Source organism: Oncorhynchus clarkii, chromosome 13 (assembly GCF_045791955.1).
Source record: "Oncorhynchus clarkii lewisi isolate Uvic-CL-2024 chromosome 13, UVic_Ocla_1.0, whole genome shotgun sequence".
NCBI lineage: Eukaryota > Metazoa > Chordata > Actinopteri > Salmoniformes > Salmonidae > Oncorhynchus > Oncorhynchus clarkii.
The window spans coordinates 38,376,171-38,395,089 of record NC_092159.1 but is presented as its reverse complement, the minus strand read 5'-3'; the positions used below and the strand labels follow the sequence as shown (position 1 = coordinate 38,395,089).

At 42.4% G+C, this 18,919-nt stretch overlaps 3 protein-coding genes across 3 annotated transcripts in view; all 3 read left to right on the top strand.

Annotated features, from left to right (window-relative positions):
• The window catches only part of LOC139364655 (protein phosphatase 1 regulatory subunit 1B-like), a 32,826-nt gene extending 30,402 nt beyond the window's left edge, over nt 1–2,424 (top strand). The window contains exon 5 of the mRNA XM_071101584.1: nt 437–2,424. Coding sequence (XP_070957685.1) covers nt 437–585 — 149 coding nt within the window. The 3' untranslated portion in view covers nt 586–2,424. The remainder of the gene's footprint in view (nt 1–436) is intronic.
• A 552-nt stretch (nt 2,425–2,976) lies between these two features.
• LOC139364653 (stAR-related lipid transfer protein 3) lies at nt 2,977–17,051 on the top strand. Its single transcript, XM_071101581.1, has 15 exons — nt 2,977–3,118; nt 7,977–8,221; nt 10,275–10,352; nt 10,544–10,621; nt 10,742–10,795; nt 11,356–11,473; nt 11,742–11,843; nt 12,000–12,148; nt 12,696–12,758; nt 13,840–13,935; nt 14,103–14,182; nt 14,381–14,485; nt 14,655–14,748; nt 14,857–16,169; nt 16,387–17,051. Exons 2-14 carry the CDS (start codon nt 8,003–8,005, stop codon nt 14,959–14,961), a joined length of 1,341 nt encoding a protein of 446 aa, XP_070957682.1. The 5' UTR covers nt 2,977–3,118; nt 7,977–8,002; the 3' UTR covers nt 14,962–16,169; nt 16,387–17,051.
• Nucleotides 9,774–18,919, top strand: part of LOC139364654 (telethonin-like) — a 33,536-nt gene continuing 24,390 nt past the window's right edge. The window contains exon 1 of the mRNA XM_071101583.1: nt 9,774–9,796. The gene's annotated coding sequence lies outside the window, so the exon portion shown is untranslated. The remainder of the gene's footprint in view (nt 9,797–18,919) is intronic.

Below are 18,919 nucleotides of genomic sequence, written 5' to 3'. Positions count from 1 at the left end.
CGAGAAAGGGGCTCTTAAAGATACATTGAAGTAGACTGTGATTATCCTCACTAGAGCAATTGCCTAATTATGCCTGCATACACGTGCAGTAGTCACTTTCATATGTACTGGTATGATTCAGACTTGTATACCATGTTTCACACACATGTATTTCTACACACACACTCACAGGAGGCACATGCCTGACCAGGAAATGACAAGTAGAACCAGATTACCATAGACTAGTTTGGGAGTAGAGTTATTATGATGTCCCGTGAATAGATTAACCTCGTTCCCTAGTGTTGTTTGTTTACCTTCCCTGCATGTCTTTTCTGCAACGTCGAAATCCACAAATCTAAGCGGTCTTCAAGCTTACTTGTGTAGCAGGTAAGTGGTTTGATTGGAAGGAGACCAGTGTGTGCTGCTGTTCTTTGACGTCACCTCTTTGTCGCCATAGAACCCCAAGCGACCAGCACCACAGACCAATCAGAGGAGCCGGATGAAGAGGAAGAGGGGGAAGAGAAAGAAGAGGAGAAAGAGGAGGAAACGACAGAAGAAAAGACAGCGGAGAAGGCAAAGAAAGTGCGCAAAAGTGTAAAGTTTTAACACTTCTTTTGAAGGGAACAAAGGAAGGGAGAGAGATGGTGGCAGATGTGTGAACGACTCAGTGAATGAATGAGTGACTTTAATGTGTGAACGTGTGAGTGAGAAAGAGAGCTTCTAAGTTTGAATGGTAAGTATTCAAATTAAATGAATGAATGAATGAATGAATGTAGGTACTGTCGGCAAATCTGTGAGCAAAAAAATCTGGAAAGAGAGAGGGAGAGAGGGAGAGAGAATGTCTAATAGATATGGCCCTTGTGAAGAGGTGAAGAGTGGCTCCTTAGAACTAATGAGACGAGGGGATAGGGCAAGATCACCGTGACCACTGCAAAGCTAGTCTTCTCTTCCATGTCAGGGGAACCATTCATTCACTTCTCACTTTCTTACTTTGCTCTTTAATGTTACAAAGCAATGGAATAATGGCTAGAAATAATTACACGGCACTCAAAATAACTGCAAACAGACAAACAGCTTGATGAACAGCTTCAGTATAGAGCACACACACACACACACACACACACACACACACACACACACACACACACACACACACACACACACACACACACACACACACACACACACAGAGGAGATATCTTCTCACTGTCAGTTCAGACTATATTCTAAAGCTGCTCCGTTACTGTGCAGATATGATAATACAGACTCCCATATGGGTTCCTTTCAAAATCACAAAGACCTGTATAATGTGTACCAAATTTCACTCTGGCCTAGATTGGAATCTGCAGCCTAATCATATTGAGATCTTGTTCTTGGAAGAAGTGAGCAGCTGCTGCCATCTTGTGGCAAGATAGGGGATGTAGAATAACCAGAGCGTGTGTATTGACATGGATTTACACACAATAAACTGTGCACTGCATAGGCCTTCAGATAATATGCATCTATATAATTGAAATGATGTAGATTTGCAATGTATTTGAAACATTTGTGATGCATTTGAAGTTATTTTTGGTGTCCATCAAAGCTATGTGTGTCAATGATGTACTCTGGGTGTATGTGAGGATGCCATGCTTTTGTAAAAGTAGTCCAATTGAGTTTTTTTTGTGAGTAAAAAAAATGTATTCATTTTGTATGCAGAATCAGATTCGTATTGTTTGTTTGTTTAAATAATTTCCTGTGTAAAAGATGCATTAATCAACTTAGCTGTATATGGTCTCTTTCTGTTGAACAATTGTCACAACATTTAGTAACCTTTTAGTCATGACTTGGATAACTGTGTTTTTCATATTCTCATGGAAAACAACGCAGACAATACAATACATAGTGACTCTCTTTCTCTTCCTGCCGAAATGGAATGACACATTTGAATATTCAAATATTCACCCTCAGAATGTCATTACCATCATATACTCATTGATAATGTCAGTCTAATAAACCGTTTTCTTTATTTCCATCGCATCTGTTCTCCAACTGCAGGATTGCTTGAGTCAACGGAATACATTTTGGTAGTGACACCGCTGAATGTCTCAATCTGTACCAAACTGCTAATATATTGTAATTGTTTTGATTCTCTTTTTGTTGGACAATTTAACATTTGTATGCTCTTTCTCTCTTGCCTGGGTGTGTGGGCTGGGAAGCCCTTTAAAGTGTTGAGACATATGGCACCTACTCCCTCCATTCTCTCACTGTATGGTTGGAGTGAGCATCCTCTCCTTCTCCAAGTCTCTCTATCCTCCACGGTCAATAGGCGAGTGCCATGGCAAGAATGAACTCGAATCGATAATATTCTTCTTTATTTCATTCTTTTTTTTCTGTTCTTGTTAAAGATGTAGACATTTCAATGTGAGCCACAATAACAATATCTAAATAAACACATTTTCCTGATTTGAAATGACTGTGTGTGTGTGTGTGTGTGTGTGTGTGTGTGTGTGTGTGTGTGTGTGTGTGTGTTCATGCCTGCATTCCTTGTGTGTATGTGTGTCTGTGATGACTGACACAGCTTGATTGAAGGAATTCGATTTGTTCTGGTGTGTGAAACTAATCCTAAAACTTTGAAAATATGCTTTTTAAAATAACATATATGACCTTAATTATAGGCACTGCACGCACAAAATGATTAAAACAAGTGGTCCGTATTTCACAGCCGATGAAGGAATGAATGAACATTACCCACATTCCAGAAGGAATTCTGATACCTGGAATGCTGTCTGGTTGCTTCTCAGATGGTATGTTCGTCAAGTGGAGTATGTCAGAAAACACCCGCATGGAAAACAAAACTGGCAAAGTCAGCTGACAAAATAAAAATAGGCTTCCTAGAAAATATGCTAATTTATTTATTTGGACTGATAAGTTATTGCAACAACAGACAAATATAATGGTAGGTCCTTTAATATTGCATTTGTATATTAAGTAGCCTAATGCTACTGTTGTCAGATTAAAAACAAATAGCTAACATCGTACCACCATAGACATTAAAACCAGATTACCACAAATCTAAACCGGAAGTGAGATGGTGACCCCTTTCATGTAAAAGTTATTCCCGGAAGATACGTTTCGTCGATGATGAAGTACTAAATAGGTGAGTTAAAGGCTCAGGACTACAGTTTTCCTTATAAAATTCAAACCAATTTCGCGTGGTTATTGTTCAGATGTGACATTTGTGTCCTATTTATTTATGTTTAATTGTAATATATTCATGAGAATGGGGTGTATACTGTGGCTATGTTGTTAGCTCGCTAATGGTAATGCTAAAGCCAGCGCTAGCACTGTTGTTTTCTCCACTTGTAATGCAAGCCTAAATCAATTAAATATCACCCCCAGTATTATATACTAATTGTACATGTGTGTACGAAAACGGAACCTGCATGTATTGCTAAACCAGTTGTAGCTTGCCAGTTTCAGTTTAGCTGTCAGCTAGCTAGCTGGTTAACTATCTACTGTAGTTAGTTAGCTATATAAGTTACCTAGTTATTGTACCGTTTTCGTACCATTTCTAATACAGTGATTTGTGTCGACTGGTTGGTCAAGTTGGTCACTTATGTAATGTGGCTTGCGGTACACAGGCCAGATCTCAGGGTTAAGTTGTTTGTCTGTAGGAGGGTAATTTAGCCTAATGTGTTCAGTCTTCAACCCCAATGCTAATTGATGCATTCTAAGCTAATCAATACTCTAAATAGGCCTTCTCAGAATCAGATAAATCAACAGCATTTATTGTTATCTCTAACAGTCCAATGTTCAAAGTAACTTGTGTTTACTTTATTAGAGGGTGGGGCCGGCCATCACAGTGAAGATCAAGTCTTGTTGATTGACAACATCTATCATCTTTGCCCTTTCCGTGCATGTATGCCTTTTTACTGAAAACACTGTTGTGTTAAGTTTTCCTTGTGAGGTATTTAAATTTTAATTCAATCACTTTTTTGATAGGACCCCTTTTGATTTGAACAAAACCGATACATATTTGCCCATGGTAGAAGTGGTTAGGACATGCATTTTTGGACCTGAATGCCAAAACATCCAAAGGTGCTCAAAGTTGACCCATTTTTGCATACCCCACCATGCCATTAGACATCCATATCTTCATCACTGGAAAAGATAAACAGTTGAGATTGATATCATTTAAAAGCTTACAAACAGGGGATTGGGAAATTCAGAAGATCACTAGGCAATCATTTTGTATGATCTATTGTCTAGAATAGAACGTCATTATTGATGATGATGATGATCAAATGTTATTGGTTGCCTATACACATAATTGTGTATAGGGGATGAAATACCTCATCCCCATATTGTTATTTATCTTCTTGCTCTTTTGCATCCCAGTATCTCTACTTGCAAATTGTAATTATTTCGCCTCTATGGCCTATTTATTGCCTTACCTCCCTAATCTTCTACATTTGCACACACTGTACACAGATTTTTCTATTGTGTTATTGATTATACGTTTGTTTATGTGTAACTCTGTGTTGTTTTTGTCGCACTGCTTTGCTTTATCTTGGCCAGGTCGCAGTTGTAAATGAGAACTTGTTCTCAAATGGGCCTACCTGGTTAAATACAGGTGAAATAAACAAATCAAATTTATTTGTCACATACATATGGTTAGCAGATGTTAATACGAGTGTAAAGGGATAAAGAATATGTACATACTTATATATGAATGAGTGATGGTACAGAACGGCATAGACAAGATGGAGTAGATGGTATAGAGTACAATATATATATACATATGAGATGAGTAATGTAGGGTATGTAAACAAAGTGGCATAGTTTAAAGTGGCTAGTGATACATGTATTACATAAAGATGCAGTAGATGATATAGAGTACAGTATATACATATACATATGAGATGAGTAATGCAGGGTATGTAAACATTATATTAAGTAGCATTGTTTTTAAAGTAGCTAGTGATATATTTTTACATCAATTTCCATTATTAAAGTGGCTGGAGTTGTGTCAGTGCCACTCAATGTTAGTGGTGGCTGTTTAACCATCTGATGGCCTTGAGATAGAAGCTGTTTTTCAGTCTCTCGGTCCCTGCTTTGATGCACCTGTGCTGACCTCGCCTTCTGGATGATAGCGGGGTGAACAGGCAGTGGCTCGGGTGGTTGTTGTCCTTGATGATCTTTATGGCCTTCTTGTGACATCGGGTGGTGTAGGTGTCCTGGGGGGCAGGTAGTTTGCCCCGGGTGATGCGTTGTGCAGACCTCACTACCCTCTGGAGAGCCTTATGGTTGTGGGCGGAGCAGTTGCCGTAGGTGATACAGCCCAACAGAATGCTCTCGATTGTGCATCTGTAGAAGTTTGTGAGTGCTTTTGGTGACAAGCCGAATTTCTTCAGCCTCCTGAGGTTGAAGAAGCGCTGCTGTGCCCTCTTCACGACGCTGTCTGTGGGTGGACCATTTCAGTTTGTCCGTGATGTGTACACTGAGGAACTTAACTTACTACCCTCTCCACTACTGACCGTCGATGTGGATAGGGGGGTGCTCCCTCTGCTGTTTCCTGAAGTCCACAATCATCTCCTTTGTTTTGTTGCCGTTGAGTGTGAGGTTATTTTCCTGACACCACACTCCGAGGGCCCTCACCTCCTCCCTGTAGGCCGTCTCGTCGTTGTTGGTAATCAAGCCTACCACTGTAGTGTCGTCCACAAACTTGATGATTGAATTGGAGGCGTGCATGGCCACGCAGTCATGGGTGAACAGGGAGTACAGGAGAGGGCTCAGAACGCACCCTTGTGGGGCCCCAGTGTTGAGGATCAGCGGGGTGGAGATGTTGTTACCTACCCTCACCACCTGGGGGCGGCCCGTCAGGAAGTCCAGTACCTAGTTGCACAGGGCGGGGTCGAGACCCAGGGTCTCGAGCTTGGTGACGAGTTTGGAGGGTACTATGGTGTTAAATGCTGAGCTGTAGTCGATGAACAGCATTCTCACATAGGTATTCCTCTTGTCCAGATGGGTTAGGGCAGTGTGGTTGCGATTGCATCATCTGTGGACCTATTTGGGCGGTAAGCAAATTGGAGTGGGTTTAGGGTGTCAGGTAGGGTGGAGGTGATATGGTCCTTGACTTGTCTCTCAAAGCACTTCATGATGACGGAAGTGAGTGCTACGGTGCGGTAGTCGTTTAGCTCAGTTACCTTAGCTTTCTTGGGAACAGGAACAATGGTGGCCCTCTTGAAGCATGTGGGAACAGCAGACTGGGATAAGGATTGATTGAATATGTCCGTAAACACACCAGCCAGCTGGTCTGCGCATGCTCTGAGGAGCATGCGCAGATGTTTTTGTGGGTGTAGCGCAATTCTTGTGTTCCTAGCTCCAACAGTGCTGTAATATCTAACAATGCACACAACAAGCAAATCTAAAAGAATGGAATTAAGAAATATAGACATATTAGAACAAGTCATGTCTGAGTACGGAGTAAAATATTGTGCATGTGTGTGATGTATAGGCAGTATATGGATAGAAAATGTAGTATAGGCAATATATGGATAGAAAATGTATATCTGAAAAATACATAGGATACAATAGTATATGTACAGCAATAGTTGAATAGGATGGCCTTGACTAGAATACAGTACTGTGCATTCAGAAAGTATTCAAAGTATTCAGACCCCTTGACTATTTCCACATTTTGTTACGTTACAGCCTTGCTCTAAAATTGCTTAAATATTTTTTTTTCCCTCATCAATCTACACACAATACCCCACAATGACAAAGCAAAGCCATACCCGTTGCTGACAGGTGTATAAAATTGAGCACAAAGCCACACAATCTCAATTGACAATAGAATGGCCTTATTGAAGAGCTCGGTGACTTTCAACATGACACCGTCATAGGATGCCACCTTTCCAACAGGTCAGTTTGTAAAATTCTGCCCCACTAGAGCTGCCCCAGTCAACTATAAGTGCTGTTATTGTGAAGTGTAAACGTCTAGGAGCAACAACGGCTCAGCCGCAAAGTGGTAGGCCACACAAGCTCACAGAACGGGACCGCCGAGTGCTGAAGCACGTAAAATCATCTGTCCTTGGCTGCAACACACAAGCCTAAGATCACCATGCGCAATGCCAAGCGTCAGCTGGAGTGGTGTAATGCTCGCCATTGGACTCTGGAGAAGTGGAAACGCGTTATCTTGAGTGATGAATCGCGCTTCACAGTCTGACGGACAAATCTGGGTTTGGCGGATGCCAGGAGAACACTACCTGCCCCAATGCATAGTGCCAACTGTAAAGTTTGGTGGGTGAGGAATAATGGTCTGAGGCTGTTTTTCATGGTTCGGGCTAGGTTCGGGCTTAGTTCCAGTGAAGGTAAATCTTAACGCTACTGCATACAATGATATTGTAGACAATTCTGTGCTTGCAACAGTCTGGGGAAGGCCCTTTCCTGTTATGCCCCCCGCACACAAATCAAGGTCCATACAGAAATGGTTTGTCGAGATCGGTGTGGAAGAACTTGACTGGCCTGCACAGAGCCCTGACCTCAACCCTATCGAACACCTTTGTGATGAATTGGAATGCTGACTGCGAGCCAGGTCAAACGATTAGGCCTCTCTAACGCTCTTGTGGCTTATTGGAAGCAAGTCCCATCAGCAATGATTCAACATCTGGTGGAAAGCTTTCCCAGATATTCTGTTATAGCAACAATGGGGGGGATCAACTCTGTATTAATGCCCATAATTTTGGAATGAGATGTTCGATGAGCAGTTGTCCACATACTCTTGACCATGTAGTGTATGAGAATATGAAAAAAAATCGGCATTTATGTTAAAGGTTTAAAAATAACATTTTATTTAACATTTTTTTCAAGAAATATTCAAATAGTTAAACTCTAAGCTTTTAAATTATAGCAAAATCCACCGCTTCTGGCAGACCAGCCCAACATGAGTTCCCCCTTATCCTTGCACTTTCACTGGCCACACCTCACCATTACTCCCTCTCTCTCTGTCCCAGGTGGATCGGCCCCTTTCTCAGTAGGAATGCCGGGCGGAGTGGACTATGGGCAGTTTGGAGGGAGCCTTCCTGCCATCGCCTCTCTGAATGCGTCCTACTCCACCACTGTATCCCTCCCCTCCCCCCACTACCTGATGGTGCCCCCTGGGGAGAAGAAGGTCATCTCGGACGTCCGTCGCACATTTTGCCTCTTTGTCACCTTTGACCTCCTCTTCATCTCACTGCTGTGGATCATCGAGCTCAATGTGAGTTCACTCATTGTCAATCTATTTCTACTCATTTAATTTATTATATATAACTTTTATTTATCTAGGCAAATCAGTTAAGAACAAATTCTTATTTACAATGACAGCCTACTCCCTCTTAGACCGCTGTGATACAGCCTGGAATGGAACCAGGGTTTGTAGTGACGCCTCTAGCGCTGAGATGCAGTATCTTAGACCGCTCGGGGGCACATGTATTGTTGCTTTCTTTTATGTGTCTCACCTGTTGGTCTCTGCCCCTTGTTTTTAACAAATTTTCTTAGTGTCACTCTCCATACTTATTTTCACTGTTCTACATTATGCCAATTGTGTATATTGTGTGTGTGTACCACTGAGTATACCACACATTAAGGACCCATTCCTCTACAAGGTGTCGAAAGCGTTCAACTGATTGTGAAAATCCCAGCAGTGTTTGTAGTTCTTGACACAAACCGGTACGCCTGTTCAAAGTAGGGCTGGGCAGTATACCGTATTTTACTATATACCAGTATTTATGCACGGGCGTTTGGGTTTTTACTTTACCTTCTATAAAGCTATTTGAATGTTTGGTTTGTTAAATGTGATACGCCGTGTGTAACGTCCATTTTTATAGTTTACTCTGCTACTTGAGTCACCCTTCTCCGCTCTCTCTCTCTCCATGCGGCTTTCAACACAGCCCTAGTCCCACCCCGTCACTCAAGGAGCGCATTTGTTGTTGCTTGACAACGAGACACTTTTTCGTTCAGTCTGCATGGTCAATGCAGCACATGCAACAATGTTGAGGACAACGATGTTGTTTCCACTTTGATCTTAATATAAATCCACAAGCGTTCTATAATTACAATATCAGTTTGTGTTTCTTACATCTGCAAACAATTAGTGTGTATTTTCTTAGCAAGTTAAGCTAAATCGTGTTAGCCACTAATGCTAATAACTTGTTAGGTGGCTAACTAGCTAATAAAAGTACTGAGTCAGAGCAAACGTAGCTAGCTAATACAGCCTGATACCAGTACTGGTGGAGGCTTAAATCAGCATGTTGTTTGTGCAACAGTATCTTCTAAATCAAAGAGAAATAGGCGAAGCATGAATATGTTGGCTATATGAAAAAAATATTTAATGTAGCTAAAGATTATATAGGGTCCCCTAGGAAACACCGAATATCACTTTGGTTCCTACACTGTCACAATAACTCGTCCATGGCATTTTCATTCGTTGTCATGTCAAACAACACTATTCAAAGTGCCCACTATTATTTATATTCTAACTACAGAATTATAATAAACACTCAATTTCCATGATTCCAAAAGTTCACCCGTGTTTTGATCTAAATCGCTATTGCAACATTTGGTTAAAAAATATGGCCTATTATTTTTGCCCATATCGTGGCAGTGTGGAAATTCTCAAATGAGTGCAGGAAATTATTTTAGGGTGAAGTTGAATTGAACAATAAAAAAACATTCCGAATGGAGAAAGACTCATTTGAAATCATTTAGAATATATGTGTTGCCACCCTAGGGTCACATACTACCCATAAAGCAAATATAGAATATAGAATAAAAAAAAAAAAAAAAGTGAAAAGTACCATATGATATTTTGTCCATATCGCCCAGCCCTAGTTCAAAGGCACTTAAATCTTTTGTCTTGCCAATTCACCATCTGAATGGCATACATACACAATCCATGTCTCAATGCTTAAAAATCCTTCTTTAACCTGCCTCCACCCATTCATCTACACTGATCTGAAGTGACCTCAATAAGGGATCGTAGCATTCATCTGGTCAGTCGGTCATGGAAAGAGCAGGTGTTCTTAATGTTTTGTACATCCAGTGTATTACTCTTATCACTTTACCACTTCCTTAAAAATGTGAACAAGATTGTTAGATTCCCAGCAGAGCTGTTAACAGTTTACTTTCGGTTATTTTCTCTCAGTGTGTGCCAGTTATGTTCTCTGATTATGACAGCGTTCCCTAATGATGATGTATGTATGTTATAGGAAGAGCTTGCCTCTGGCTACATGTTTTACGAATGGTTCTACTCTTGCTTTGTCCCGCTGCAGATCCAGAACTCCATTTGGCAGAGCCTTGAGCTGGAGGTTGTCAAGTACAGCTTCCAGTCCTCCTTCTTTGACATCTTTGTGAGTGTAAACGATCAAGCTATAATAATCGGTCCGAAAGTGGTACGTTTGACTGAACGTACTGTCAAGGTTACTCACATGCCGACCCTTGCCTTTATTGAAAGCTAAGTCAACATGGCCAGCTCTCATGATCACATGATCACAAAACTTGGAAGTTTTACTCTTATCTTGTCTTTTTTTCTCCACCACAGCTCCTTGCCTTGTTTCGTTTCCTGTGTCTCCAGTTGGGCTATGCTGCTCTGCGTCTGAGGCACTGGTGGGTCATTGCGGTAAGAGCGCTCCTTGAGACAGACAGACTGGTACCTAGCTGGACTGATGGTCATATGTGATGTGCTGACTGCTCTCACCCAATACCAGCTGTTGTTTTTAACAGTGTTTCATTCTTTTAGATCACCACTCTAGTGACCAGCTCCTTCCTTGTAGTCAAAGTCATTCTCTCCAATGTGAGTGCCTCCCCCTCTCCTCTTACCAGAAACCGTTTGGACTGAGCTCCACACTTGTCTCTGTTCTGAGCCACTTCACATTTTCACTTCTCTATTCAATAAGAACATGAGTATATTGTCAGTTTGTCTGCAGTTGACCTTTACTTTGTACTCAGCATGGTGGGGATTATACATTCAAATCTATTATGATCAGAGTTAAGCCTTTCTTCTGCCCGACGCGACGTGTCGACAGCCTGAAGCCACACCCCCTACCATCTCTTCGCTATTTATTCATCACGAAGGGGAACGAGACAAAGTGTTGCTTTTGTCAAGATACCTGCTCAGCGTCACGTCTCAAATGGCAGAAGCAGTAGTGCTTATTCAAATGCAATATGGCTTTCTACACATGTGTATGTTAGAGTACCAAATGCCACCCTTTCCTCCATAGTGCACTACTTTTGACCAGACCCTTTATGGGCCCTGGTCAAATGTAGTGTACTAAATAGGGAATAGGGTGCCATTTGGGATGTAGCCTATATATACACCACTTGTCTCAGACTGACATGTCATTCCTCACACAGCTGCTATCCCAGAATGCCTTTGGCTACGTGTTGCCCATCACATCCTTTGTGGTGGCATGGCTGGAGACGTGGTTCCTGGACTTCAAGGTGCTCTCCATAGAGGCTGGTGATGAGAGAGGTGAGTCACAGAGACATGGATACATTTGAATGGTCCAGGACTTTCCATTGACCATGTTTGTTCTGTCATTTTGCCAGATAGCGCATGAATATGCTAAATAAGGTCTGGGCCCTCAGGAAATCCCCTCGGAAGCGGGAAGTGGGTTGTATTGGACAGACAAGTAGGATGGAATGATGAGATGGTTAGATTTGCAATAATGGAATGAACAAAGAGGAGAGGAAGATGTGTGGTCTTTTACTTCTCCCTTTACGGTCTCTGTCTCCCTCAGCCTACCTAGCAGCAGTGAACGCAGTGTCGGAGCGAGCTCCCATGATCTACCCTCGCGCTGTGTCTGAAGGACAGTTCTACTCTCCACCTGAATCCCTCGCAGGTACCACACGACATCTCCCTTGTAATTCTCAATGTCTTTCTCAATCTTCCTTGTCTGCCATATCTCTCTCTCTTTGTTTCACCTTTACGCTGTCTCTTACCTAACTGTAATATCCATTCTACCTGTCTGTGTGTGTTGTTGTATTATGATGGCCAGGGTCTGAGGAGGACCTGGATGAGGAGGGGCTGGGTCGCAGGGCAGTCTCCCCCCAGGAGAAGGCGCTGGTGAGGCAGGGTAAAGAGGCCATGGCCGTGGTGGAACAGATCCTGGCCCAGGAGGAGAACTGGAAGTTTGAGAAGAACAATGTGAGGGGCTCAAGTTCAGGGGCGTGAAACTCATTCCATGATTTTTGTACATTTTATTTGAACCTTTATTTAACTAGACAAGTCAGTTAAGAACACATTCTTGTTTACAATGACGGCCTAGAAACGGTGGGTCAACTGTCTTGTTCAGGGGCAGAACGACACATTTTTACCTTGTCAGTTCGGAGATTCGATCCAGCAACCTTTCGGTTACTGGCCCAGTGCCACTAGGCTACCTGCCGCCCTGACGGGCCGAGTGTCTGCGGGTTTGTTTTTTCCTTTCAATTTGTATCCAGTTAAGACCTAGACAACCGGGTGAGGGGAGTTCCTAACTAATCAGTGACCATCATTGGTCAATCAAGTACAAGGGAGGAGCAAAAAACCCGCAGACACTTGGCCCTCCATGGAATGAGTGACACCTGTGTGCCAGTTGCTTCTAGTTAGCAACCTGTTGTTGTACGCTGTTAGTTTCTGGGTTGGACACAAGATGGTTTGATAGTTACAGATTTACTGGATGTTGCTAATATCTTGTTGTTTCTCCTTTTGTCAGGACGTCGGGGATTCTGTGTACACACTGGAGATCCCCTTCCATGGAAAGACCTTCATTCTCAAGGTACACAGTCATCACTGTTTATTTTTGTGTATGGCTTTTTCTTTCATAACGTGTGGCTTGTCTCGTGTAAGTATTTAGTATATTGGGCAATATGCCTTTGGAAAGTATTCAGACCCCTTGACTTTTTCCACATTTTGTTATGTTACAGCCTTATTCTAAAATGGATTAAATACATATTTTTCCTCAGCAATCTTCACACAATACCCCATAATGACAAAGCGAAAACAGGTTTAGACATTTTTGCAAATGTATAAGGAAAAAAAAGAAAAAAAGAAAGAAATATGAGACTTGAAATTGAGCTCAGGTGCATCCTGTTTCCATTGATCATCCTTGAGATGTATCTACAACTTGATTAGTCCACCTGTGGTCAATTCAATTGATTGGACATGATTTGGAAAGGCACACGCCTGTCTGTAGAAGGTCCCACAGTTGACAGTGCATGTCAGAGCAAAAACCAAGCCATGAGGTTGAAGGAATTGACCGTAGAGCTCCGAGACAGAATTATGTCGAGGACCTCAGACTGGGGCGAAGGTTCACCTTCCAACAGGACATCAACCCTAAGTACACAGCCAAGACAACACGGGAGTAGCTTCGGGACAAGTCTCTGAATGTCCTTGAGTGGCCCAGCCAGAACTCAGACTGGAACCTGATCAAACCTCTGGAGAGACCTACAAATTTCTGTGCAGCAATGCTCCCCATCCAACCCGACAGAGCTTGAGAGGATCTCCAGAGAAGAATGGGAGAAACTCCCCAAATACAGATGTTCCAAGCTTGTAGCGTCATACCCAAGAAGACTCAAGGCTGTAATCACTGCCAAAGGTGCTTTAACAAAGTACTGAGTAAAGGGTCTGAATACTTATGTAAATGTGATATTTCAGTAAAAATAAATACATTGCTTTGTCATTGTGGGGTATTGTGTGTAGATTGATGAGGGGGAAAAAAACTATTTAATACATTTTAGAACAAGGCTGTAACAATGTGGAACAAGTCAAGGGGTTTGAATACTTTCTGAAGGCACTGTATATCATATATTCAAGGTCTTCCTAGACTGTTTGATAGGTTTGTGTGTTGTCTCTCCCAGGCCTTCATGCAGTGTCCTGCAGAGCTGGTGTACCAGGAGGTGATCTTACAGCCAGAGAAGATGGCCCAGTGGAACAAAACCGTTTCTGGTTGCCAGGTAACCTGCACTATCCTCTCCTCTTTTTCTCATGACCAGTCATCAGACAAACAGGCTTAACCTAGTACAGTGAACCTACTGTGAAAACTGTTTTGTTTTGATTCAGATCAGTTGTTGTGGCCCATACGATGCCAAAGGCTAACATTGCTCTCCATTTGTTCCTTTAGATCCTCCAGAGGGTGGATGACAACACCCTGGTGTCGTACGATATCTCTTCCGGGGCAGCAGGGGGGGTAGTGTCTGCCAGGTAACGCAACACAACATGGACTACCTCGAATATGGAGTCATCCTGTTCCATATGTAGTGCACTAATTTGGACCAGGGCCCGCATAGGACTCTGGTCAAAAGTAGTACATTCTATAGGGTGCCATTTTATATAGGGTGCCAGCCCTCGTTTTGTCCATGTTTTGAATGTAGAAGTAATTCATGTCCTTGTATCCCTCAGGGACTTTGTGAATGTGAGGCGGGTGGAACGCAAACGAGACTGCTACGTCTCCGCTGGCATGGCAACCGACCACGACGCCAAGCCTCCGCACAGTCGCTATGTCAGGTCTGGCCTTGCCTCTAGACAGCCTAATTTCACTGGGAACAACACTGAAAGCAGATCATGTCAATGCTAGTTAATTAGCCGACGTGTGGTACTACCCTCCCTCTCCTCTAACTCTCTCTTCTCCTCTCCTCCCTACCATCCATCCCTCTCTCTCTCTTCTCTTCCCTAGAGGTGAGAATGGTCCAGGAGGGTTTGTGGTCCTGAAGTCCAGCAGTAACCCCTCGGTCTGTACCTTTATCTGGGTGCTCAACACAGACCTCAAGGTAAGAACAGACCATTGTGGATGGTTTGTGTGTGCATGTAGCTTTGATGTATAGTCCGTGGGCTGGAGAAGCAGTATAACTTACATGTCTGATCTTGTTTTGTCTCAGGGTCGACTTCCCCGCTACCTTATCCACCAGAGTCTGGCTGCCACCATGTTTGAGTTTATGGCCCATCTACGCCAGCGCATCCGTGACCTACGGTCCACTCGCTAGACGCCCTCTCACTTACTTCCTGTAGGGAAGCTAGATGCTTGCAACCCACAACGCCACCGCAGGTTTGGTGGTGTCACTGCAGATTTATGGGAACACCTACAGTTGGAAGTGCACTTGAGATTATGGTGGATATCAAACTTAGTTAGACTAGAGGAAGGTCAACAGCATAGAGAATGGGAGACTGGTGTGTCTGTACTTTCTCCTGTCTTTTAGACGTGAGGAGGTCTGGGACTGTCAAGAGGAGATGTTCCTCCTCTCCCATGGACTCCATGTTGTTTTTAAACATAGTTACACACGTTTTTATTTAACTTTTCTACTGTTTCTCTCACTGATGCCAGTGCTGGCTGCATCTCCCTCCAGCCAAGAAGTCTAACAGTATTGAACGTGTAATGGAGGTCAGACTAGGACTACGCTTGATGAGACTTGATGAAGACCGCTAACTCTGAGCCTTATTCTACCGCACATTTATGTTAGCCATTGACTGGCTGTTATGCTTTTTTCTTGTTGTTTTTCCACTGTCTTCACTGTCATTCTCTGGTAACCGGGGAAACCGCTACACATGACCACATCATAAACAAAAATGTAACTGTTGGAACACAATGAACCCACAGGGTGTCCCTTTTGTCCTCGTTGACCCTCACTGCACTGTGATCCATTGAAGCTGACTGTAGGAGTGCTGTAGTCCTCCAGCCACTAGGGGGCGACACCACCACGGATCTACTATCAATGGGAGACAACCTACTTAATGGAGCTCAAAATGGGTGGTTGTGATGACTTATCAGTCACTCATGGGTTCATAAAGAGTTTCAGATACTCTACTCTTCTGTGCCAAGCCTTTAGTGGCCTTTTTAGCTAGAGGGAATCCAACTGCCCTTAATGATGGTTGATCTAAATTGTAACTGTATTTGTAAGTGTATCGCAGCCTTCTGAGATAAGCCTTGACTGCAGACATACTGTAGATGGGGAAGTGGCAGTAAATTAATTATGTGATTCTTTATGTTAAACATTTATCATTGTGGTGGATGCAATATTGAAATTGGCTATAATCAGGGGGTTCTGATTCTCTGTATCTAATAAACATATGACAGTTCCTCAATGGCAAAGCATGCTGCTTTGCATATCACAACCTTCAGCTATCAGCCTGCTGTGTGCATGGCGATGCAGTACTGAATGTCTGGTGTGTCAGGTCATTGAACATTATGCTTGGGGCGGCAGGGTAGCCTAGTGGTTAGAGCGTTGGACTAGTAACCGGAAGGTTGTGAGTTCAAACCCCCGAGCTGACAAGGTACAAATCTGTCGTTCTGCCCCTGAACAGGCAGTTAACCCACTGTTCCCAGGCCGTCATTGAAAATAAGAATTTGTTCTTAACTGACTTGCCTGGTTAAATAAAGGTAAAATAAAAAAAAAAAAAAATAAAATTATGAGAACTCATGTTCCCCTCTAATGCCTTGCAGTCCTGTAAAAATACAAGTCGGACTTGTTCTGTTTTGGGCTCCACTCTATTTTAGGGCCCTAGTTATTAACAGGCTTAGCTACATCATTATTGTATCAGAACAGAAACAAAACATGTTGAACAAAGAAACAAAATGTTTTTAAAAAAATGTATGGGCTGTCTGAAAGTGAAAATATGGTCTTTGAGTTCCATGATGAAGAAAAAAAAGTCTCAAGATAATTTGAACAGTTTGCCATCTGTGTGAGTGGGAGTTTCACACATAAACCAGTTCTGTAAATCTCTTAACTAATAATTGGGCTGAGAAAGCTGTTGGTTGGTTTGGTGCCTTTGTCACAGTGACAGAAATGGGCATATAGTGTCACTGTGACCACACTTTAACTGTTAGGACTTATCTATTACTAGAATATCACTTGTTTGCTAAAGGTCTGTGTTGCAAAAAGGTTGCCTTATTTTCAGTTTGGTATGTTTTAATTTCTATGATTGTTCTAATGTTTTGAAATCATACAAACTGCTGATCGTTTACAAAAAATGTGTCAATTTTCGATCGTCTTCAAATATTTTACCAGGATACTGAGTTGTATTTTTTTTAACCGAAGATTAGCCCGCCTTGAATCTCTAATAAAATGTTGAAAATAGTTATTGATGAAACATCCTGACTCCCATTTCTCAGCCTTTCTAGTAAACCAACCCTGTAACACAAACTGTCCAAGATGCCTGGTTGAGTAGGTTATCCTGTAGGCCTACATAGAAAAGCCTGATTTACAAAATGTACTTGTGATATTAGGAGGGACTCCTCTGATAAGGAAGATTTCACAGGGAACGTGACATAAATCACTGAGTGTTTGTTAACTGAGTAGATACAGGTAACACACAGGGTTTTGTCCAAACTGAACAAAATGGACTGGAACATGGACTACCTGGACTTGTCCACAGCAACCTTTGGGTTGCTAGACGTTCACGTTATTGGCCGGGACAACCACACTACTTTTTTTTTGTTTTTTTTGCCTGAAGTAACCTTGGGTGTTATGTAACCATACAAAACGTAACACGTCATACTAATATGAGTATCCCGGATTTACGTTTACTATGTTACGCCTAGTCTATGAGACCAGGCTGTCCAATAAGAAACACTTATTGTTTTAAAAAGTTTCCTATTGCATTCCCTAATGAACATGGTCACGCTCCATTTCTCAGTCTCCCTCTTTCTCACCCTGTCTACCATTTGCATGGCTCTCTGTGTGCTTGTGCTTGAGGCTGTGTTTATATCATGATTATAACACTGACTAAAGTTGGCATCTCATGGGAGCTTTCCATTTACACTACAATCTACTATGTTGTCCTTTTTTTGCCTTTTGGATGAGTGTGGTATATACAGTGCCTTGCGAAAGTATTCGGCCCCCTTGAACTTTGCGACCTTTTGCCACATTTCAGGCTTCAAACATAAAGATGTAAAACTGTATTTTTTTGTGTGAAGAATCAACAACAAGTGGGATACAATCATGAAGTGGAACGACATTTATTGGATATTTCAAACTTTTTTAACAAATCAAAAACTGAAAAATTGGGCGTGCAAAATTATTCAGCCCCCTTAAGTTAATACTTTGTAGCGCCACCTTTTGCTGCGATTACAGCTGTAAGTCGCTTGGGGTATGTCTCTATCAGTTTTGCACATCGAGAGACTGACATTTTTTCCCATTCCTCCTTGCAAAACAGCTCGAGCTCAGTGAGGTTGGATGGAGAGCATTTGTGAACAGCAGTTTTCAGTTCTTTCCACAGATTCTCGATTGGATTCAGGTCTGGACGTTGACTTGGCCATTCTAACACCTGGATATGTTTATTATTGAACCATTCCATTGTAGATTTTGCTTTATGTTTTGGATCATTGTCTTGTTGGAAGACAAATCTCCGTTCCAGTCTCAGGTCTTTTGCAGACTCCATCAGGTTTTCTTCCAGAATGGTCCTGTATTTGGCTCCATCCATCTTCCCATCAATTTTAACCATCTTCCCTGTCCCTGCTGAAGAAAAGCAGGCCCAAACCATGATGCTGCCACCACCATGTTTGACAGTGGGGATGGTGTGTTCAGGGTGATGAGCTGTGTTGCTTTTACGCCAAACATAACGTTTTGCATTGTTGCCAAAAAGTTCAATTTTGGTTTCATCTGACCAGAGCACCTTCTTCCACATGTTTGGTGTGTCTCCCAGGTGGCTTGTGGCAAACTTTAAACGACACTTTTTATGAATATCTTTAAGAAATGGCTTTCTTCTTGCCACTCTTCCATAAATGCCAGATTTGTGCAATATACGACTGGTTGTTGTCCTATGGACAGAGTCTCCCACCTCAGCTGTAGATCTCTGCAGTTCATCCAGAGTGATCATGGGCCTCTTGGCTGCATCTCTGATCAGTCTTCTCCTTGTATGAGCTGAAAGTTTAGAGGGACGGCCAGGTCTTGGTAGATTTGCAGTGGTCTGATACTCCTTCCATTTCAATATTATCGCTTGCACAGT